A 25,594-nucleotide genomic window follows, 5' to 3' on the forward strand; every position below is an offset into this window, starting at 1 on the left:
GAGATGTTAGGATGGTCATGCTCCCAGACGTATGCACATCCTTCTAGAAGGTGACACAGCTTCCAATAAGGAGTTCCCAGGCAATTAATATCCCACTCCATGATTGTCAAAACGGGGACTCTTCTGTCATCTTATTCTAATAATTTATGCAGGAATAACTTCTTTACAACTATTATCTGAGCTAAATCTTCTTTAGAAATCCGAAACTGTTAAAACATTAAAATTTTTCTTTCGAAAAAAAAACGAGGAGGAAGAATTCAATTCTTCATTCCCCTTTCTGCCTAAAACGGCTTGTCGTTTTGATTTTAATTGAGAAAAAAATCAAGGATTAGCAGAAGAACGAGTCCAACTAGGGAAACTATCTGGGCCAGAAGATATGTCGGGCCCAATCAGACTCATTCTTCTGATCTTATGAGTTATCTACACTCAAGCCTCGATTTTATTCAGTGATTTTGAAACAATATCCGTATACGAGAAGTGGCCTATTGGGTCAGTCTTTGATCATTCTCGGCCTTTGAAACTTCGGATTTTGGATGAAGCGCTTGGATCCTATCATAATTATTCGGGTCATCCGAACTATTGAATTGATCATCACAAGGGTCTATGCTTGATTTCAACGAAAAGATTTACATAGAGCTTTTTTAAAACAGTAAAAAATAAATAATACTCCCTTCTATCCTTAACATAAAACCTAATTAGCTAACTTGAATAGATTAAGAATGTTAGTTAAATTAGTTAATATGATGCAACACTTCAAACATTTTTCTTAATTCCTTCCCTTCTCTTCATGTTGTTAGGAGAATATCAATAAAATTAATTTGAAAAAAAAATAAACATATGAAATAGGTTTTATATATAGAGCCAATATTAATTTTCTAATTACTTTCCTATATTAAGCACAAGAGGAGTATTTTTTATTTCATTAATGTCAACACATAAGCTTGATAAATTTAATATTCTGCTTTACGGTTATGCAGATTCCAACATAGCTGACACACTTGGCAATTGGCATGCGTAGGCAATTTACTCTCTTTCCCGCATTTAAAAGGATTGTTATATCATCAAATTTTTTTTTTTTTAAAAAAAATCAAATAGTAAAATCCTACCTTTCCCAATAAAAGAAGTAGTCTAGTAGTTTTTTTTCCTCTTTCTGATGTATAAAAAATGAATTATAAACCTCCGCTTATAATTTAATTTACATGTCAATCATTAAAATTCGAAGGGCAAAAATAAACTTATTAAATATTTTTACATAACGCATTACTCTACCTTTAAATTGCTTGCACTTACTTGGACAAAGATTATAGTTTAGTATACGCACAATTACGGAAGATGCACTGAAAGTTTGTATAAAATTGAAAGTAAATGAATATTTTTTGCCAAATTAAATCAACCTTGACCTTCAGCCATGGTAATGATGTATGGCAATTAGTAGAAGAATTAGAATTCGGGGATTTTTGAACCCAACCTGTGGTCCCAGAAATTACAGAAACGACGACGACGTAAATCTTGTATGGTTTTATTTTTTCCCTTTTGAGTTAAACGTCAAGGCCCCCCCCCCCCCAAAAAAATTTTTCACGACGGGTAAACTTAAATCCCATGCCCCGAAATCACTTTTAATAATTCTGAACTACCACATCCACTTTTTTTAATATAAGAATTAGACAGATATTAAGAGTTTGAGAATGATTTACCCAACAACAAATAAACCTATACTTTCCCCCCCCTTTGGGGACAAAATAAACTGCTTTCTTAACGTACAAACTGGTTTCTAGTTTCATAATTATGCAATTGTAACCCAAGCAGAGGGGAAAGAAAAATGCATGCATATTTCACGAGTCAGACACACAATATTCTGCATATGTACAAAATCCGACTCCATTTTGGTTTCTATTTCTCAATCACCAAGTCACCAAATCCCTGTGTATATAGTTTTATTTTGCAAACTGTTAACAAATTAACCAACATGTGAATTCTCTCCTTGATTTTTCTCATATTTAATTATCCCCACTCGGTTACCTATCTCGCCCATCTGAAGTCTACCCTAATTCCCCTGTGGAAGGACTCCGAAGGATCCTTTGTGCAGACAAAGCTTTTGACTAAACGTCCACGAAGTCAAAAAGTTTTGTGCTGTGTATATAATGACCAATTATAGTGATGAACAGGGTATCTTTTTCATAAAACACATGGGCCGACCTAACAGTAGTATCGATTTCTTTTCCAAACGACTGACTTTATTTCGCAAGTGACCGATCCTCATCCCTTTCTCATAACACTCTAACCACCAAAAGTAAAGCTGACAGACACCTGCGTCTTCATTTAATTTGTCAGGGGAATTTCCCATGAACTCGAAAACACACCCATATTTCTTTCAGCGTGTCTAATCTTATTGCTAGCTAGCGCTTAAGTATTATTGAGTGAAGCCGAGAGGTTCTCAAATATATGTGCGTGTAGCCTGAGCTAGGTTTCGATATTTGAAATCAGATTGATCTGAGATAACCAAATAAGTTAATAACTTATATAGGTCATGACGAGAGGCCATTGCTATGACAAAAATGGAGTGAAGAGAGGTGCGTGGAGTAAGGAGGAGGATGAAAGGTTAAGAGCGTATGTTGAGAGATATGGCCACAGCAATTGGCGTCAGCTCCCCAAACACGCAGGTATATATATGCTTGAACTTGTTAACCAAACTTACACCAAAACCAACTTGTTTGTTTCAACCTAATCAACTTTAGTTTCTAATTAAAGAAATACAAGTCAGGATATGATCTTGATGAGTTTGAAATTATATTTACGTTCAGGTTTATCAAGGTGTGGAAAGAGTTGCCGACTTCGCTGGCTAAATTACCTTCGTCCGGGCGTGAAGCTGGGAAATTATACCCAGGAAGAAGACGAACTCATCATCAAATTGCATGAACAGCATGGAAATAAGTAAGCATACGTTATCTCAATCGTTAATCACTTCGTTACATAAGCATGAATTTAGACGCTAGCTCTATATAGCCCGATCTAATAATATTTGAGTTTGATTAGTTTCATTATTTTGTTCATATGAGCCTTAATGACTCTTTCATTTGCCTTATAATATGGTTAGGAAAACTTGGGAATAGTTAAAGTACTTGAAAATGCTTTCTTAAAATGTGAAAATTTAAATTGGATGATCTAGTTTCAATTTGTTTTCTAAACGTTCCTGATATTGTGATTCCATCATCGGGATGAAAAGAGTTACGAAGGAGAAAAGAATATAATGCTGTCTTTAATTGCATGTGAAAGAATCAATTGAGTTCAACGCTCAAGTGCTTTAAACATCAAGTAAACGTAAGATGATTTCATATGCACACCTAACATATATCCAACATTTATGACATTTTTCGTCGTAGATGGTCTTTGATTGCCAAAAGGTTACCAGGGAGAAGTGACAACGAGGTTAAGAACCATTGGCATAGCCACCTAAAGAAGCACGTTGGGTGCAATCATGAGGAAAAATCTGAGTTCAAAACGAAGGCTAGTGGTACTTGTGAAGGAGAAACAACAAAGAATTTCGAACCTGAAAACCCTCTGCTTGGTTTTTCTGCTGCTTCCTCCAGTGATGTCTCAGAAAGCTCACCACCCTTTTACAATTCATCTTCAGCCTTTTCCTCAGGAGGATCAGGCGCTGCTAATGTTGCATGGGAAATATTTGACGAATTCGGAGATTTTTGGACCCAACCATTTGTCCCAGAAAATATATATGACCAGGATAACTGTTATAGCCTGTACTATGCTGCACACGAAGCTGACGTGGATGATTATTCCTCATACCTCCTCGAAAATGCTGAGTTTTTGTGGCAAGAGATGCAAGAATTTCCTGAAGATCCTCAAAAGGATATATAGCAAGTGGTTATTCTTCCTTGTATGTTTCTTTTCATGGGCTTCATAACAAGAGGTTATTAATGCATTGAAATTAAATATGGCATGCAGCTTGTTGCGGTCGAACTGAAGATGGCTAGCTATGATGGTTATTGGAAGGATATGTCAAAAATTAGAAACACCTGAATTCCTTTTCATTCCTTCCAGATTTGAAATTTCGTCAGCACACTGATAATTATTAATTATCCTACTAATAATAATGCGTGCGTGCGTGTGTTTGTCTGCACCTTGCTCTTGCAAGTAGCTAGGCCACTCTATCATATTGTTCCTGCTTTTTGATTATTAAAGTTTGTGGACTTGCATGTATATGTATAAAATTAAAGTTCGGGAATCTGTGCACGCAAAGAAATCGAGCGCTTTTGATCATATGTCCACATTTATATGATACTAATTACCCCACTAGCTATTCATCGTGTTCTTGATGCATCACTATCGCATGTCATTATAATTTAAAGTTATAATATATTTACGGGTATTTATTCTGAGTTATCATCACCTAAAGAACTTCCTTAACTAATTAGTGAATCTGATCTATAGAAAATCTGACTTGATGAAAAAAAATTATATCCTAATGAGGCCACATAAGATTAGTAGTTATACTTCTGTATCCCAAAAGCAAATAAACCCACCTATCATCAATAGTTTCATGAACTCAAAGACCGTGATCTAATAATTCTAAAATCAATTTTCTAGTTTCAGCGTAACAACATCTAATGATCTCCTCCCACTTAAAAATATGAAGAATAAACAAGTTATTCCCAAATCACCTAAGTTGGTTCATCTCATAATTACAAGGTTAAACATGCAATGAAAATAATATAAATCATAAATTAAGCGGGTAATAAGAGAAACCAGAGGAAAAATATATAGAAGAGAAAAATTGAATCAATATGTAGATTTTTCTTTAAAACTCAGTTTCTTCTATGGCAAAATATAGAGCGCTCTCAGCATTTGTTTTCCTTAGCAAATACTTCAAAATGGCGTCCTCTACTCAAGAAAATGAAGAAACTCTTCTAAAAGATCTTTAAAAATTGGAGCAAAAAACGGTGCATTGTCGTGAGGCTAGTGTGTTATATATTGAGTTGCAGCTAGCGCTGAACATTCTTGAATGCTTCTTCTTTTTTTTTGGGTGTGTCAACGTTCATCGAATGAATTTGACCCTTAAAATGAAGAGGAGACCTTGGAGAGATGGTGGGTCTATCGGGCCGCCATAACTGAACCTGAAGAGGTCTGACTTGGAATAGGGACTTTCGCGGAATGTCCGTTTCAGTCCAAGAAATCGATTTCCTTATAGCGGTAATTAATTAGACCATGCATGTGGTATATTATGAAACCTATACGTATCTTCTATTACCTCATATCTTTAATACAAGAATTAGATAACTAATTTAAAAAAATAAAAAATTATTTAAATTAGTTATTTGTAACAAATATATGTTGATTTTTTTAAATTACCCTTATTCAATTATGTATATTGGAACTATACATAAGTGAAAATATTTTACTATTAATAGAGATATTTTGAGAATACATTATAAATTTAGAAGATAAAATGAATTATGATATTATATTTAAAATCTTCAATTAGTTCTTATATTTTATATTTAGGAGCGGACGCACTACAAACTTCTGCTACCTTTGTTGCGTTGGGTTGGTCAAAAGAAACAACTTTTGTTGGGGGGCCTTCTCTAGAAGGTCAAATTCGATCCCTTTTAAGGTAAGACCACGTGATAACGTTCCCAATCTTTGAGGACCCAAACTAACCGGAAAAAGTGGACCAGTAAGCCGCGCAGAGATTCACATCCATCCAAGCAGGTTTACCAGTTCAATATTAACGTACAAATGACACATTTCCATAATAGTACATCTTGTCTCTTCCCAAACATAATTTGATCCCATTTGATAAATTAAAGTGATTATATTATGTTATTAGTTGATTATCTATAAATTGATTAGTATAAGTAAAAGCGGCTTCAAGTCATGACGAGAGAATATTTGTATTTATGTCTGATTTGGTTCCCTTTATAGTCACGGGAGTCGCGTCAGTTATATATCCTTCGTAAGTGATCATGATCTCAACAAGCATAAATTTAGGGTTACAAATAATATTACATATAATATAATCATATAATATATCAATGCATAATTTAGATGAAATATTTTAACACGCTTAGTTTTGTTAAAAATTAAATATTAATAAGCGTGTATATTCAAAACAGGCATTTAGTTATCACTAGTCCTTTCGTATTTTTAGCTCCCTTATATAGCATATTCACGACTAGCTAGCCATGGCCTTTTGAAAATTATAAGTGTTATGCACTAATAAGCTAAATGATGATTTACAACGACGATTCGATCAGGGATTTACAATCCGCTTATTATATATTGATTTATAACTAGCCTTTAGAAATCAAAGAGGGGAAAGAAAGGAAGAATTTATGTTTGTGGGGGAAGTGAAAGTGAAAGTTTGGGACCCAACGATGACTCGTTTTCTTTGCTCAAGTGTTGTTGCTATGATGATGAGGAGTTAAAATAGTCATATTCCAAAAGTTGCAGATCCATCCAGAGGGTGACAACTTCAATAAGGGTTTTCAGGCAATTAAAACAAAGCCTCCTTCCTTCTGAAACCATGTAATATCCAATTCCATGGTCATCGAAACAGAAGACACTGTTTATCACCTTACTCTAATAATTTATCATAGGAATAATCTCTTTACAACTATTAGCTGAGATAAATCTTCTTTCTTATGATATTTTAATTTAATTCTTCTTAGAAAACCGAAACTGTTACAACATTTTTTTGGAAAAAAAAAAAAAGGAGGAGGAAGAAGTTGATGCTCCATTCCCCTTTCTGACTAAAACGGCCTGCCGTGTTGATTCTGATTGGGAGAGGGAAAAAAAAAAGAAAGACAAAGAAGAAGAAGAATGAGTCCAAATAGGGAAACTATCTGGGCCAGAAGATATATTGGGCCCAATTAGACTCATATCCACATCCAAGCCTTCTACCAAAAGGAAGCCTCGATTTTGCAACAATAGATCCGTGTACGAGAAGTGACCCATTGGGTCAGTCTTTGATCATTCGGCCTTTGAAACTTCACATTTTGGATCAAGCACCTGTATCCTGACATGATAATTCGGGTCATCCGAACTATTTACCTTGAGCATTTCAAAATAGTGAAAATAGATACTCGCGGCACTCTTGTAATGGCCCATATTTTTTGGGGACCTTGGATTGTAAGGGACAATGATCTCTATATAAATGCCACTTTAACTGCTCTAATTCCTTTTCTGTTTTGTTTCTAAATCCTCCTAATCCATTTAACATAGGACTTAATTATTAAATTAATTTTAATTTTAAATGTAAAATCTATTATTATATTATATTAATTTCTCTTAATTGTCCTTATTGATGCTCCCCCCTATAATCAAGTAAAAGAGAAGGGAGGATATCAATAAGGACGGCTATGGTATTTAAAAAAAAAGTCATATTTCTTATAATTAATTAGCTTACCCAACTTTTTTTAATTTAATGGAGAAAAAAAAGTTAAGAAATTCACCACTTCTTCGTGTTCTTATTATAAACCTTAAATAACTAACTTACAGATAACGAAAAATCAGTTAAAAATAATAAATAAATCAGAAATGTATTTTTTTTTTCAAATATGTCCTTTCTAATAAACAAAAAAATAAAAAAATATATGAGATCAGCAGGAGCTTATAAATGATTTAAATTATTGTATCATATAAATTGATTATTTTTTTATTTAATAAAATTCATACTTATTTTTGTATTTTAGAAACTAAGATACTTATTCAATCATAATCCAAACAACTTCCTTTCATAAACTAACTAACTTATTTATAAAAGTCAATGTAAACATAAATCACATTACCTAATGTAACTTTTTTAAACTTCAATCCAAATATAATTCATTTGTCTAATTTAACTTTTATCCAATTTTACTTTTTAAAAGTCAGATTGAAAATAACTACTTTTTTCATCGCTAATCCAAACGGGCCTGTTTTGACAAAGAGAAAGTGAAAGAGTAAAGAAATTTTGTATAAAATTAAAAGATCACATGTATATTTTTGCCAAAGTTAAATCAACTTTCACACACAGCGCATGGAAATGCTGTAGGCCATTACTGAAGAATAGAATTCGGCGATTTTTGAACCCAACCTGTTGTCCCAGAAATTACAAAAACGACGACGACGTAAATCCTGTGTTGTTTTCATTTTTCTTTTTCGTTAAAAGTCAAGTGTTTTTTTTAAAAAAATTCACAACGGGTAAACTCAAATCCCATGCCCCGAAACCATGTTTTATAATTTTAAAAGACCACATCCACTTTTTTTTTTCTTTAATATACGAACTGGATAGATATTAAAATTTGAGAATGACAATGCCCATCACAAAACCTATATTTTCCCCTTTCTGGGGACAAAATAAACTGCTTTCTTAAACGTACAAACTAGTTTCTACGTTCATAAGTTGTGCAATTGGAACCAAAGCATAGGGAAAGCAAAATGCATGCGTATTTCACGAGTCAGACACACAATATTCTACATATGTCCAATTCCAATTCCATTTTGGTTTCTATTTCTCGATCACCAGGTCACCAAATAGGGCGTAATATTTCTCCATCACCAAGTCACCGGATCCCTATGTATATACTTTTATTTGCAACTGATTACACTAACCAACGTGTGAAATTCTCCTTACTTTTCTCGTTTAATTATCCCACCTGTTACTGAAACTTCCAAAACCTAACTGTCTCGTTCGTCTGAAGTCTAACCCTAATTCCACTGGGAAGTGTTGAGAAAAGTAAAGATGTGTGTCAAATTAAGTCCCCATGGGATGGGTGATAGGAAGTGCAAGTGCATAAATACTTATGCTCCCATTAAGAAATGGGTGATTTCCCCCTGCATGATAATGGGATTTTTTTGAAAAATCAAGTTAGTTTAATTTTTCATCAACTATTATTAAATGTATACCCGAAATAAGTTACCGTTTACCAATGCTCGTGGCCTAAGGACGCGTCCTGCGATTCGTTGACAGCTGAACGATATCTTTTAAGAACAGTGTTTTTTTGGCACGACTCAAACCCTTATGTTTTCTAATTTGCTCTGCAGGAAGGACTTCGACGGATCCTTTATGCAGACAAAGCTTTTGACTATACGTCATGAAGTCAAGAAGTTTTGTCCGATATATATATATTGACCAATTATAATGAACAGGTATCTTTTTACAAAACACATGGCCAGACCTAACAGTAGTATCGATTTCTTTTCCGAAGGACTTAAACTTTTATTTCGCAAGTGACCCATCCTGATCCCTTTCTCATAAGTCATAAAACTTTGCACTCCCAACCACCAAAAGTAAGGTGAAAGACAGTGCTTCTTCTCGTTCAAAATATACACCCATAGTTTATTATTTAATTGTCAGGGGAATTTTCCATGAACTCGAAAACACACCATATTTCTTTCAGCGTGTCTAATCCCATTGCTGGTTAGGGCTTAAGATTTATTGAGTGGAGCCGAAACGTTATCAAATATATATGTGCGTGTGCGTGTGCGTGTGAAGCCTTAGCTTCTATGTGTCTAGCTAGGTTTTAAATTTGAAATCAGATTGATCTGAGATAACAAAAATAAGTTTAATATTTTTCAAGTTGCTGCACGCGGCACTCTTGTAATGGACAACGATCTCTTTATATAGAGCTATCTACTGTACACACTTGAAATGAGAAACACAATGTCATTCGAACTCTGTTTTTATTGTGCTTCTCTGACTAGGCTGCTCTCTTTTCATTTTGTTCTATTACAACCTAATTAACTTTAGTTTCTAATTAAAGAAATACAAGTTGGGATATGATCTTGATGGAGCTTGCGATTATATTTACGTTCGGGTTTATCAAGGTGTGGAAAGAGTAGCCGACTTCGCCGGCTAAATTACCTTCGTCCGAGCGTAAAGCATGGAAATTACACCCAAGAAGAAGACGAATTCATCATCAAATTGCATGAACAGCGCATGGACATAAGTAAGCATTTGTTATCTCGGTCGTTAATCACTTTGTTACATAAGCATGAATTTCGATGCTGGCTTTTTTATAGCTCGATCTAATAATATTTAAGTTTAATTAGTTTCATTATTAGTTTGTTTATATGTGTCTTTAGGATTCTTTTTCATTTGCCTTAATATGGCTAGGAAACTTTGGAAAAGTTAAAAGGATGAAGCGGTTTGGATTTTCTCTCGAAAATGCTTTCTTAAGGTGTGAAAATTTATATTGGATGATCGAGATTCAATTTGTTTTCCTAACGTTCCTGGTATTGTGTTACGAATGAAATGTGTGTGTGTGTGTGTGTGTGTGATGTCTTTAATTTCATGTGAAAGACCAATTGACTTCAAATCTCAAGTGCTTTAGTCATCAAGTAAAGTTCAGATGATTTCATAGTATGCGGGATACCTCACCTAATATAAATTTTTCGTCGTAGATGGTCTTTGATAGCGCTAAGATTATCAGGCAGAAGTGACAACGAGGTTAAGAACCATTGGCATAGCCACCTAAAGAAGCACGTGGGGTGCAATCATGAGGAAAAATCTGAGTTCAAAACGAAGGCTAGTGGTACTTGTGAAGGAGAAACAACAAAGTATTTCGAACCTGAAAACCGTCCGCTTGGTTTTTTCTGCTGCTTCCCCCAGTGATAACTCAGAAAACTCACCACTCATCTACAATTCATCTTCAGCCTTTTCCTTAATTGGAGGATCAGGCGCTCCTAATGTTGCATGGGAAATATTTGACGAATTCGGAGATTTTTGGACCCAACCATTTGTCCCAGAGAATATATATGACCAGGACAACTGTTACAGCCTCTACTATTCAGCACATCATGTGGATACTGCTCATACCTCTTCGATAATGCTGATTTTTGTGCCAAGTGATGCAGGGATTTCCTGAAGATCCTAAAAATGATATATAAGCAAATGGTGATTCTACCTTATATTTCTTTTGATGGGCTTCATAAAAAGAGGTTATAAGGTGAATTTTAAGATTGAGAATTTAACCAATGCCATTCGGCCAAGTGGTACCTGCGTGTGCCAGTGGGGTGTGTGTTGTGATGCAGTTTCGAGCCCACCCTATATAATAATAATTAAAAAAAAAGATGTAAAAATTTAATTATAAAAGAAAAGAAAGTGAATTAGCAATGGAATTTACTAATGAAATTTTTATGGCTCATCAAATTTTCATCATTAACCAATTTAGACATGGAATCTGTTACTAATTAATTAGTGAGGGTCTTTTTGACAACAGAATTTTTTTTTTGGTAGTGTGAAGAGAGGAGAAGAATTAAGAAGGAATTAGTGTCTTAATTAACTAGCCATACCTCTTATTTAGATCTAAATCCCATTAATGTTCTTCTCCTTCTTTCAATCACAACATACTTAGAAAGAGTATAACTCACCCTTTTGCCTTGAAACTGGTTTTGGAGAGGTTAATTTGTTGGGTTTATTGCCTGTAATAAATGCCTATACTTATGTTCATTGATTACGCTCCTTTTCCGTCTTCTTTAGTATATTTCCCTCTCAATTACATTTATAAGATTAATAACTAATGTATTGAAATTAAATACGGCATATACAGATTGTTGCGGTTGAACTGATGAGGATGGCTAGCTATGGATGGTTATTGGAGGAATGTGTCAAAAAAGCACCTGAATTTCTTTCATTCCTTTCCAAATTTGAAATTTCATTGGCACACTAATAATTAACTATCCTACTTGTAATGTGTGCTTGTGTGTCTGCGCCTTGCTCTTGCAAATGGCGAGGCCACTCCATCCATAGTGTCGTGCTTCTGGTTACTGAAGTTTGTAGACTTGCATCTGTGTTTAATAAAACTGAAGTTTATGAATCTGTATGTGTCAAAAAACAATCGAGCGCTTTTGATCATTCGTCCATATTTATGTATCCCAAAAGCAAATCAATCCACCTATCATCAATAGTTTTGAACTCAGACCATGATCTAGTTCAAAAATCCGTTTTCTAGTTTCACTGTAACAATAATGTTTTCCAAATCAGCTAATGATCTCCTCCCACATAAATAGATAAGAAATATGGAGTGAGTAAACAAGTTATTCCGAAATCACCTAATTTAATTCATCATCTCGTTAAACATGCAATGCCAATAATATATAAATCAAAAATTAAGTGGTTAATGAGAGAAACAACATGCAAATATATAGAAGCGAAAAATTAAATGAATTAATATGCAGATTTTCTTTTAAAACTCAGTCTCTATTCCACGGAAAAATAGAGTTCTCTCAGCATATTTTCCTTCCCAAATACTTCAAAATGGAGTACGCCTCTCTAGGAAATCTGGAGAAACTCCTCTTAAAATCTTTAAAAACTGGAGCAAAAAACGGTGACTTGTCTTGACGCTAGTTTCTTAAGTTGCAGCTTGCGCTGAACTTTCTCGAATACTCTGTTTCTTTTCTTGGGGGGGGGGGGCTTGGGTTCTCTCTTTTCTTTTCTTTTTCTTTTTTTTGGGGGGGGGGGGGAGTGGGGTTCTCAACGTTCGTAGAATGAGTTTGATCCTTAAAATGGTAGTTGAGCAATTATTGTCATAAAAAAAAAACAGAAACATGAACGTGAAGACTTTAGAACAACTACAGACTTCTCCATAATATCATTTGTCACAAGTTACGAGTTGAAGTTTAATTGAGGGATATAACAAGCGAAGTAAATTTAAAAAAAAAAAACACCTATAACTGTTTTCTTTGTTTGCTTGTTTTTAAATCTATGTGAAATGGTGGGATACAAGAAAGCGTGATCTTCGTATTTGGCGAATATATTTTGGAATTGAATGGACTGTTGTGAAATTGGTCGATGGGGCAGCCATAATTAACTGAATCTGAAGAGGTCTCATGACTTGCAGTATGGGAGTTCCGTGGAGGAATATAATATAATGTTGGTTTCAGCCCAAGCAATGGATTTCCTTCACGTGAACATATTACAAAATCTACGTCTTCTCACAAACTTCGAACACCTTTGTTGGTCAAAAGAAATATCTTTAATTTGTTGAGGGGCCTCTTCTCTCTAGAAGGTCCAGTTCGAGCCCTTTTAGGTGATGACTTTTCTCTGTTGACAACTTTTCACGCCCAATATTACGCCAGTAAGCATTTATCAGCAAACTTAAGATCCAAATATCACAACTTTATTTTCGTCTAGGGACGCCCTATGTGATGATGATGAGATGTTAAGATAATCATATCCAAAAGGCGCAGAAGGTAACAGCTTCCAATAAGGTGTTTCCAGGCAATTAATTAAATTGAAGCCTTCTTCCTCCTGGAACCCTAATACACTGATTGACGATCGTCAAAATAGGAGGCCTCCATCACCTGACTCCCATAAACGAAGGCCTTTGAATATACTCCCTAATTCTCACATGCCTGGGAATGACACTTAAAGCATTAAACTTATCCTGAATCGATAATTTTTTTTTCCGAAATTACTTTCAACTTAAGAGGTTGGAATTTGAAAAAAGGCTTATAACCCCTGCACATAATTATTTTTCTATTTTTAATCTCTTTCTTTCGCACACATGCGCAAACAAAATTCACCTTAGGCATTTGCTCTTCTTAGTGTAAGACAACCAACTTGAAATTTTATTATCAAAAGAGTACTTCTCTCGAAAGATTTTTAATTAGCTAAAAAATATTAATAAAAGCACCTGGGAATGACTTACCCTACAAAACCTATATATGTATATATTCCCCCTTTTGGGGACAAAATAGACTGCTTTCTTAAAGCCCTTAATTAAATCCCAAGTCACATAATAGATTAAGGAATTTGGTCTAGCAAAAAAAGCTAGTCCTTTACAATGTGGTGAACTAAGGTTCAAATTCTTGTTGGGAGAGTTGCACAAACTTTGTGCTTGATAGTACTTATATAGAATTGCCTCCAATAAAAGGATACCATACTTAGGGGGAAAAAAAAAAAAAGACGTGAATTGGGTCCAATTGATCATCACTCATGACCTTCAACCAGTGTTTCCAAACCCGGACCGGACCGGAAGGTTGGACCGGTTGGACCGGCAACCGGACAATACAACGGCTCGGCTTCTATACTTAGACCGCTTGAGGAGTTGGATCGTTTTAAACCGTTCTGAGCCGCTTGTTGAGCCGAGAATCGGAGTTAAGCCGCGACCCGGAGCGGTTTTCAGAGAACCATCCGGCTGGGAAAAAGAAAGAGAAAGGAGAAGAGAAAAAAGAAAGAAAGAAGAGAAACATAGAAAAATCTAAAGGGGAAAAAAGTGGCTTCTTGATTTTTCTCATTTACCTGATACAGATCAATCGCATGACATGGATAAAGGATGAAACTGAGGAGGAAAGAAGCAAGCTTGGAGTGTTTTTCTTTTCTTGCCGTCGACCCCAGAGGAAGGCAGTGAACTCGACGCAGGGACTCCTTGACGCATCTGAAGAATTTGCTTGAAAAGAAAGGAAGAGTAAAAAGAAATAATAAAAGACTGTTCCCCTATCAGTTCGATACACAGATGCCAGGATTGGGGAAGATGAAAAGTTGTGCATCACGTTTTCCAATACTCATTACTGTACCTGGTTCAGTCTCTAGGATTTTTTTTTTGAAAAAAAACTTGCTAAGCCCATTTTGAAATTTGAAGGTTATCCTTAGGCATGCATCTCCGGTCTTTATTTACTGTAATTAATTGTTTTAAAATCTATATTTTATATTATTTTTATTCAAAATAATTAGCATAAAATTAGACATATATTAGTGTAATTACTGTAATTAACACTGTCATCTTTTATTTATTATGATAATTAATATAAAATTAAACATGTAGTGTGTTTAGCATATTATTACTTTCAATCAATATTTCCAAGTTAAAAAAATAATCTTCCCTGTCGCAGCCCAAAAAATTTGTCACTAATTTTAAATAAAAAACTGAATAAATGAAATTTAAATATTAAATGAGTTAATGGAGCCAAAAACCTTCATTGAAAAAATGTATAAAAATTTTAAAATAGCCACAGCTCATTAGATTAAAATAAAGCCAAGGTTGAACTTGTTAACTTTTTAATAAATTTGACTAATTATGTTAATATTATTATACATGTATAAAATATTATTTTTTAATTTAATTATTATATTACCGGTTCGACCAGACGGTTCAACCGATTCAACCGTTTGAACCATGACCCGCTAGCTTTACCGGCTTGACATCCGGTCCGACTTTTAAAACACTGCCTTCAACAATAACTCCCTTGTATGTATGTGAACCACATGAATTGTTTAATAAGATTCGGGTACTAGATGTAGTTTTACTCAAACATAAATATTATTTATTTATTAGGTATAAATACGATTTATGAAACTTTCATACATATATATCTCAAATTTTTTTCTTTAAGAACTGAACGCAATGTATTAGTGATTTTATCTTTATGTTCTACAAAATTCACGTCCTAATCAATCAAATATTGTTATTCGAATCCAAAATTAAGGCCAATATTTAAAGATAGATTAAAAATCTAAGAATAAAAATAATTTAAAAATTAATATATATACATATATATACATATATATATATATATATCTAGGGCGGGACACCCCGTTTATCCCATCCCAAGAAATTTTAGGATACGACTGTCCTATCCCGATGTAGTTGAGATTGGGACGAGCAATTTGAATGCCCCTCCTAATATCTAGTCCATATAAAGTATATTCTAAGATACTGTTTGGTACGAAGTATTAAAAATAAAAAACAGGGACTGTGATTGAGATTGAGAAAATAATGTATAGTATGAGAGATTACTTGTTACATGGATTAGACAAACCCATATATGTGGGATTGAGGAATACCTCTGGAGGAAGTGGTATTTCCCAATCCTATTTTCGTGGATTTGCTTAATCCCATGTAATAAATAATTGCTCATACTAAATACTTTTAAAATTTTTTTCAATTGCAATTGCAATCCTAATCCCTATCTTTTATTTTTAATATTTCATATCAAACAAGACCTAATTGCACAGAGGAAGCACCCTGGGAATCAAGTGAATGCAGACAAGGTTTTTGATTAGCGTCCCCGAAGTCAAAAAGTAATTTGCACCACTGATAAGTCGGCGGGTTTTTTTTTTAATTAAAGACATGGACCGAACCTACGGTTTCGATTTCTTTTCCGAATGACTGGAAACTTTGCTTCGCAAGTGACGATCCTGATTCATTTCTCACAACACTTTGGACTCCTAATGGCCAACATAAAATAAACCACCAAAAGTAAAGGTGAAGTGTTTCTTCTCGGTTCAAAAGTATACACCCATATTTAATTATTTTATCAGTTAGTAGAATTTTACATGAACTAGGAAACATACGCATATTTCCTTCTCCATGTGGTCTAATCTTACTGCAAGCTAGGGCTTCAGTATTATTCGGTGGAGCCGAGGTTGCTATATATATGTGTGTGTGTGTGTGTGTCTGCTGCCTTCTATAAGTGTATATGCTCCCTTAGCTTAGTTGAAGTCTTGTCTGAAAGAACCAAAACTTGGTAATATAGATATACGTGATGACGAGAAGGCTTTACTATGACGAAAATGGAATAAAGAGAGGTGCGTGGAGTAAGAAAGAAGATGAAAGGTTAAGAGCATATGTCGAGAGACATGGCCATAGTAATTGGCGTCAACTCCCCAAACACGCTGGTAAGTATACAAACACACCCACACACACACACTCTTAAACTTGTTAACCAAAACGAACTTGTTTGTTTCAACCTTATTAACTTCAGTCTCTAATGAAAGAAATACAAGTTTGGATGTGGATCTTGATGGAGTTTCAGCCGCAATTACATACAGGTTTATCAAGGTGTGGAAAGAGTTGCCGACTTCGCTGGCTAAATTACCTTCGCCCGGGCGTAAAGCGTGGAAGTTACACCCAAGAAGAAGACGAACTGATCATCAAATTACATGAACAACTTGGAAATAAGTAAGCATATGTTACCTCTGACATATATGCTCTCCCGGATTTATACGGGTTTTTAATCCATCAAGATTTTTTCCTTATCACATACTACCTCCAGAGCTTAATATAAGATCCACTTTATTTAATGAAAAAACTGACCTACAAAGTGGATCTTATATGAATCTCTTTGTTATTGTTACATAAGCATGAACTTCGACGCTTGCTATATAGCTAGATCCCATAATATTCGAGAAGTTTCATTAGTCTGTTAGTATGTATCTTTATGACTCTTTCAGTTCCGTGAACATGGCTAGGAAAACTTGGGAAAAGTGTCAACCATTGGCATAGCTACCTAAAATTTAAGTTGGATGATCGAGTTTTAATTTGTCTCCTTAAAATTCCCGATTTTATGATTCGATCATTGGGATGAAAAGGGTTACCAAGGCAAAAAAAAGTCTTTAATTATATATGAAAGAATCAATTGACTTCAAGCTCCAGTGCTTTAAACATCAAGTAAAACGGAAGATGGTTTCATATGCATGCCCAATATATATCTAACATATATAACATTTGTCATCGCAGATGGTCTTTGATTGCCAAAAGATTTCCAGGGAGAAGTGACAACGGGATCAAGAACCACTGGCATAGCTACCTAAGGAGGAAAGTGGAGTGCACTCATGAGGAAAAATCCGAGTTCAAAACGAAGGCCAGCGGTACTTGTAAAAGAGAAACAACGAAGTCTTTCGAACCTGAAAATCCTCTGCTTAGTTTTGCTGCTGCTTCCTCCAGTAATATCCCAGAAAGCTCTCCACCCCTCTGGAATTCATCTGCAACCTTTTCCTTCGGAGGATCAAGCGTTGCTAGCGCTGCATCGGAAATAATTGAAGAATTCGGTGATACCTGGACCCCACCATTTGTCCCAGAAAATATATACGACCTGGATAACTATTATAGTCTGAACTTTGCAGCAAATGAAGCAGACTTGGATGAATATTATTCCTCGTTCCTCGTCAATAATGCTGAGTTTTTGTACCAAGTGATGCAAGAATTTCCAGAAGATCCTAAAAAGGATATGTAAGCAAATAATGGTAGTTCTTCGCCTTAGTTTTCTTTTGATGGCGCCTCATACCAAGACGTTACATCGTGAAGTTTAAGATATGGGAATTTAATTGCAGAGAGAGGAAGAATTGAGAAGGAATGCTTGATTTAATTAGACGTATCTCTTATTTATATCTAAATCACATTTCTTTCTTCTCCGTTCTCTTCAATCAAAACACACTTGTAGAGAGTATAGGTCACTCTTGTGCCCGGAAACTGGTTATGGTGGAGAGGTTAATATGTTGGTTTTATTGCCTGTGATAGAATGCATATGTGTTCATGACTCCTCCTCCTCCTCCTCCTCCTTATTCTTCTCTCTCTCTCTCTCTCTATATATATATATATATATATTTCCCTCCCAATTACATTTATGAGAGTAATAATTAATGTATTTAAAAGTATATATGGCATGCAAATCCTTTTCATTCCTTCCACTTTCACCCTGCCAATCCGAGTTAAATCTTGAACCAGCCCCGCGTCCCCCTTCGCTACTCGCGCTTGTATCAGGATATTCAGTCTTTAGAACTCTTGCATTTCCCTGTTTCCACAAGGACCAGCAAGCAACTCTGAACAAAAATACACCAAGCTAAGGTACCTCCTTTATCCTCTGTTCTTCCATGATATTTCTCTGGGGCCATCTATGGAGTGTCTCTGTACTTGCTGTTGGTTGGTTTAATATTGGACTGGGTGATACCTTCAGTGACCTAGTTAAGCCCTCCCAAATCTCCTTTGCACGAACACGTCGTTTATGCTTGTGACTGTTCAAGTTTGTGAAGCTATCTGTATGTATGAAAAAATCGAGCGCTTTTGATCATACGTCCATATTTATGTATAATAAGTTAGTAGAATATCATTGTCACGTGAATTTATCGCTACATTAAGTGATGAGTACTAAAATTGTGTGTCGTATCGTAATCTGAATCTGGACATGCTAAAGAGGATTTTGCTCAGAACACACGCACACGCACTCAAAGTTTTTTCCCCCCTCCTTTGCTAACAGAACACAGGATTAGAAGTTAAACTTAATTGTCGCGTACATAGAGGAATAACTTTTATCTAAGACGAAATTTGTATACTGATGAAGATTTCAAACTCTCCTTATAGAAAAAACTAATTGAACTAAATTAAAAAAATGTCTATCCCAAAAAAAAATTAAAGCATGAAAAAAAAAAAAAGTTGCCATGTTAGAATCGGAGATCGAGCTAAAAATTTGAGATCATGAACGATTGTCCTCTTCATTTTATATGACACTAATCATCTTGTTCTTAATGCAAAGCTTATAGCATGTCGTTATAGCTGAATATATTTACAAGTAATATATTGAGTCATAATCACCTATAGTTAGAGAGCTTTCCTAATTAACTAATCTGATCCATAGAAGAGCTGATTTCAGACTTGATGAAAAACATGTATCCTAATGAGACTATACATGAGATTAGTAGTTAAACTTCTGTGAGTCCCAAAAGCAAATCAATCCACTTATCATCGATAGTTTATTGAACTCATAGACCATGATCTAGTTCTAAAATCCATTTTCTAGTTTCAATATAACATTATAATGTTTATCCCCTGCCACTTAAAAATACGAAGAATGCGGACTGAGTAAGCTAGTTATTCCCAAATCATCTAATTATAGTTCACCTCGTAATTACAATGTTAAACCTGCAACGCCAACAATATATAAATGATACATGGCAATGCATTTTTTTTTAAAAAAATACTTTCAATTAATTACATGTCTCTCCCATCTCTTTTTTCACTCATTCTCTCTCCAACTCACCTTTTTGCATAAATAAGAGTGTTTTTGAAAAATAAATTATTTTTATAGATATATATTTATTATTTTTAACCAATTTTTTTTTATTTATGTACTATCTCCGGACCTAAATATAAGATCTAGATTTAAGTATAATAATTTATACTTAAATCTAGATCTTATATTTAGGATCGGAAGTAACATCTTAGGGCCTGTTTTTCTGTTTTATATTTTTTCGTTCTCAAAAAATTGTTTTCCAAAACATGTTTTGGAAACAAAAAATTGTTCTAAACAATTATATTTGAAAAAAAACATATCAAGACCGAGGATGAAGCTTCGATATGAACTCAAGTCTTTAAATGGAGAAAAAGTCATCAAATATACAAGAAAAGGTTTCCCTATTTTCCCAAATAAAAAATAAAAAAATGCAAAAACAAAAACAAAAAAATAAAAATTGTTTTGGTTTTTTTTTAGTTTTTAAAAATAAATTTCTGTTTTTTAAAACACTTAATTAAAAACAAATTATCAAACAAATTATTTGTTTTTTGGTTTTCTTAAAAACCAAAAAAAAATTCAGAAGGAGAAAAAAAATAAGGTCTTCGTTATTTGTATCTTGTTTAAAAAAGCGGAGGGAGTAACATTTGAAAAAAATGTTACCAGTCAAAAATTAATTGAGGTATTTAATTTGGCGAATATATTATGGACTTTGGAGATGGGTGTTGGGCAGCCATAACTGAACCAGAAGAGGGCTGACTTGCAATAGGGACTTCCTGGAATGTGTGTTTCAGTCCAAGCAATCGATTTCGTTATACTTTGGCCATGCACCTGCATATATTATGAAAACTAGTACTAGGTTTTCCCCCAAAAATTCCAACACCTTTCTTTGCGTTGGCTTGGTCAAAAGAAACACCTTTTGATGGTCAAGTTCGATCCTTTTTCAGATAAAACCATGCAATGAACTTGTATGATAATTAGGCATGGAAAGAGGTAAGTTTAGACTTTCTCCTTAACTAGTCAGACTTGTTTAGTAATAAGTAGCATCGAAGAGACACCACCAAAAATTTCAGAGGTTAAATTTTGAAACCTCTTTATAAAAGACGGCCTACAAAAACAGAATAGAGTCTAGAAGTCGATTGTACACGGAAAGATGTTAGGCACCGACATCACTCATTCAAAACTAACACAGCTTTTTATTATATTTTAATGACCCTAAAAAAGAAATAAAAATAAACAAAAAGAAAACATATTTTTAACAAAAAGAAGAAAAATAAAAGGAAAATAATTTATTTATGTAGCTGGATTTGACTTAGAATAAAAACTTAAGGCATACATACCTTTTTAGAGGGATTAAAACCCATGTAGTTTGGAGATAAAAATGCATGTCACTGAGTTGGTGTTTTCTGGAAAAGCATTTGTTTAATTTATTAAAAAATATTTTTGTTGGTTGATATTTTTTATTTAAGAAAACGATCTTTTTACCTTTATTTGAAAAAAAGAAAGTTTTTGAAAAACTTTTGAATTAAACTTTATGAGGAGATTTTAATAATCTCACATTTTATTTTTTATAAAACATTTAGATTAAGTTCTTGAGGATATTTTAATAATTTCACATGAAAGATTAATCAATTTCGTCTAAGGAGGTTTTGAAAACCTCTCACGGCATAAAATCATTAAATCATTGCGAAAACAATTTCTTTTTTTTTCCTCTTGAAAAAGAAAATATTTCCATTTTTTTTTTCAGTCATAGAAATTGGCAGAAAATTTCAAAGAGATTTTTTTTGAGACAAAGTTGAAAATAGGCAAATATATCTCAAGCTATACAAGTTTAGCCCAAAATTAATACAAGAGAATTTCTTCAAATGAGTAAAGAACAAGAAACAATTTCTTAATCAACATATCATATGATGAGCGAAAGCCACGATGAAAACACGTACTTCCAACGCTCTCCAACTTCTGCACAATACAAGTGAGGGAGCCAAATAATAAAGTGAAGAATAATGATAATTAATAATGGAAAGGCGCAGCTCGCATGACACAGGCGTAGTACGGACTAAAACTTGGATTGTAACAAGTGTGCATATTCAAAACAAGCATTTAGTTATAACTAGTCCTTTCGTATTTTTAACTCCCTTATATAGCATATTCACAACTAGCTGGCCATAGCCTTTTGAGAATTAGAAGTGTTATGCATTAATAAGCAAAAGGATCATTTACAATGACGATTTGATCAGGGATCTACAATTCGCTTATAATATATTGATTTATAACTAGCCTTTAGAAATCAGAGAGGGGGAAAAAGGGAAGAGTTTATGTTTGTGGGGCAAATAAAAGTAAAAGTTTGGGACCCGACGATGATTCATTTTCTTGGTTCAAGTGTTGTTGCTATAATGAAGAGGAGTTAAGATAGCATATTCCAAAAGTTGCAGATCCATCCAGAAGGTGAGAACTTCCAATAAGGAGTTTCCAGGCAATTATATTGAAGCCTCCTTCCTCCTAAAAGTAAGGGGGAAAAAAAGGGGATCAGACCAGCCGGTTAGATTGGAAAACCGGTAAACTGATCCAAAATCCAGTCTGGTTTAACCAGAAAACCGGTTACCTGTTGAACCGGGAAGTAACCAATCAAGCTGGTATTAAACCAATCAACCGCCGGTTTGGGGAGTTGACCGGTTTAATATTTTTCCACTCCCTAAACCCAAAATGACGTCGTCTAATGCTTAAAAAAATCGAATGACAGCGTTCGATCAATTCCCTCGGTCCCTCCCTCCTCTTGGCCAGACCCCAGACCAGATTCCCCTATTCCCATCTTCATTTCCTTGAGTTTGAGTGCGCCATCGAGTGTTCGACCGTTCTCCCTTGTAGCGCCGTTGAGTTTTCTAGTTCTCCCTTGTAGCGTTGTTGAGTTTGAGGGTTTGACCGTTCTCCCTTGTAGTGCCGTCGAGTGTTTGATCGTTCTCCCTTGTAGCACCGTTGAGTTGAGTGTTTCGCTGAGTTCGAGTGTTCGACCGTTCTCCCTTGACCAAGATTCCCATTCCCTTCTTTGTTGAGTTTGTTCTAGTGTTCAACCGTTCTCCCTGCCCCAGATCCGTTGCTGCTCGCCTTGCCTGAAACTAAAAGGCATCCTTCAATCCCTGGTTCAATCAATCAAATTCATATCGGCTTTGGCGTATTGGGTAAGTTCGAAAAACATTCCCTTCCCTTTCAGGTAGGTTGTGATTTTAGGAATAAATTGATAAATATCTTTGCTTTGATTGCTGCCTTTCTCCATTGGCCGAGAGGTTTGGGAAATAGTAAGTGAGGGAGAGATGAAAATCCCTAACTAAGTCTAGCTTTTTGAGAGTTCTGCATTTATGCTTTGCTTTCTACCTTTCACTGAATTCATGGATTGCCTTTGCCTTTCGAGTTTCTCCACTGACTGAGAGGTTTGGTTCTGCCTTTTCACCGGATTGTTTCCTTAAAACTAAAACAAATAAACAATGTTAGAAGTGTTAGAATGATGAATATGATCGATTGTTTTTTGCTTTCTTCACTGAAGCTCGTTGCTGTGTAACTAATAATTAGAAGTGTTAGAAATTAGAATGATGATTGTTTGATTTATGCTCTCTATTACTATTTAGCTAATAATTAGAAGTGTTAGAAATTGGAATGATGATTGATTCATTTTTGAGTTGATTGATTGAGAATGGCACACATCAAATTCCAGTGTGTGTGATACTGTGATGTCCAAATTGGTGGTCTGAACTGGTTCATGAAAGGCTGAAACTTGTGGTTCTACTATTTGTGTTTATCTAATATCTAGGATCATTTTTATTAATTTTTTATCTGTTATTTAGTAGCAGTGATGGATATTCCAAACAATCAAAGTTCTACAAATGAAAATGTCACTCAATCTTCTACTCCCAATACCAAAACTTCTACTCCTACATCGACTTCTTCATTGCATGCTAAAACTGATCCTACATGGGTACATGTTACCTACAAAAAAGAGGGGACACAAACTGTATATACATGCTTTTTTTATGGCAATAATTATAGAGGAGGTGGGATAAATAGGATGAATCAACACCTTACTGGTGTCACTGGTCAAATAGCTTCATGTAAAAAAAAAAAAGTTTCATATGATGTACGTCATAGAATGACAGAGTCTTTGAAAGAATGTTCAAAGAAAAAACTATTAAAAACATAGAAAAAGAACTTGAAGAAACCCATGTTGATTCTCCAATTACCATGTAGTGTGAAGAAGAGGAGAGCTCTTGGGAGTATGGATAATTATTTTGCTCCTAGGACAGCTCCTGATTCCCAACCAAGCATTAAAAGTGCATTAGCAACTAAAGAAGCAAAACACAATATGAAAATGTTGATTGCTAAATGGGCCATTGTGAACTGTATTCTATTTAAGGCATTTGATTGCCCTCTATTTCAAAAAGTTGTGGATGGTATTGCTTCAATTGGGCCTGGGTTTAAAACTCCTAATGCTTATGATTTCAAAGCTAATTTATTGAGTGATTGGAGAAAAGAATATCAGTTACTTATTGATAGCCATCGAGCTAAATGGAAAAACAATGGTTACATATTCATGGTTGATGGATGAACTGATGTTAGACAACGGACTTTGATAAACTTTTTAGTGTATTCTACACATGGTATGGTGTTTGTGAAGTCTCTTGATGCATTAGATTTAGTCAAAGATGCCAAAACTCTATTTACTCTATTTTGTGAAGTCATTGAGTGGGTTGGTCTTAAGAACATTGTCCATGTAATGACTGACAATGCAGCCTACTATGTAGCATGTGGTAGGCTGATTAAGGAAAAGTATAAAAATATTTATTGGTCGTCTTGTGCTGCTCATTGTTTGAATCTTGTATTGAAAGACTTTTTTAGCATGCCTCATGTGTTAGACCTTGCATCAAAGGCATCAAAGATAACAATTTTTGCATACAACAACCATATGGTTTTCTTATAATAGCTGAGGAGAAGACCGAGTTGGAACGAAATTATGCGTCCTGGTGCCACAACATTTGCTATTACATTTATTACATTGCATAGCGTATATATGCACAAAAATGACTTGCAAGCTCTAGTTGTTAATAAGTATTTTGTGGATCACAAATTATCGAGCACTGAAGTAGGAAAAAATTTTAGTGCCCTAATATTAGATAATCAGTTTTGAAATGACTGTTATCAAGTTGTTTAGATTGTGTCGCCTCTCATAAAATTGTTGAGAATTGTGGACTCAGATGAGAAGCCTTCATTGCCTTATGTTTATGAAGGCATGCAAAGGGCAAAAGTGGCAATTAACAAGATGTTTAAAAAGAACAAAGAGTAGTATAAGCCCTGCATAAGCATCATTCAAGCTCGATAGGACAAGCATTTGAAGACCAATCTTCAAGCAGCGTCGTATTTGTTGAATCTTGCAATCACATATGATCTTGATTGTCCTAGCAAGTCAAAGTTAATGATGGCATTGATTGATGTGGTGGAGTCTTACTCAAATGAAGATGTTGATGGCTTTCTGGTAATGAAACAAGTGACTACTTATCGTGAATGCAAGGACTCTTTTAATAGACCCTCATGTCAAAAAGCTGTACAAAAATTAGACCCTTGTAAGTGTTAATACTTTATAGTATATTTATGGTTATTTACTAATTCTATATAATATTGTGTACTAAATGTATTTTATTATGTAGATGAATGATGGACATATTATGGTTGTTCACTTCTAGAATTACAGTGTGTTGCAATGCGTATTCTTAGTCAAACTTCTGCTTCTTTTGGTTGTCAAATGAATTGGAGCTTGTTTGAAAGAATTCATGCAAAAAGAAGAAACAAATTGGAACATAAGAGGTTGAATGATTTCGTTTTCACAAAC

General features: G+C 34.5%; 2 protein-coding genes across 2 annotated transcripts; both read left to right on the top strand.

Moving 5' to 3' along the window:
* Positions 1–2,527: 2,527 nt before the first annotated feature.
* Positions 2,528–3,873, top strand: LOC114739323 (myb-related protein 308-like). Its single transcript, XM_028927380.1, has 3 exons — positions 2,528–2,660; positions 2,802–2,931; positions 3,381–3,873. Exons 1-3 carry the CDS (start codon positions 2,528–2,530, stop codon positions 3,871–3,873), a joined length of 756 nt encoding a protein of 251 aa, XP_028783213.1.
* Positions 3,874–16,482: 12,609 nt separating this feature from the next.
* Positions 16,483–17,952, top strand: LOC114739328 (myb-related protein 308-like). Its single transcript, XM_028927384.1, has 3 exons — positions 16,483–16,615; positions 16,769–16,898; positions 17,457–17,952. Exons 1-3 carry the CDS (start codon positions 16,483–16,485, stop codon positions 17,950–17,952), a joined length of 759 nt encoding a protein of 252 aa, XP_028783217.1.
* Positions 17,953–25,594: the final 7,642 nt, after the last annotated feature.

This window comes from Neltuma alba, unplaced genomic scaffold (assembly GCF_004799145.2).
Source record: "Neltuma alba isolate B1F8T4 unplaced genomic scaffold, ASM479914v2 tig00013888_pilon, whole genome shotgun sequence".
NCBI classification, from domain to species: Eukaryota; Viridiplantae; Streptophyta; class Magnoliopsida; order Fabales; family Fabaceae; genus Neltuma; species Neltuma alba.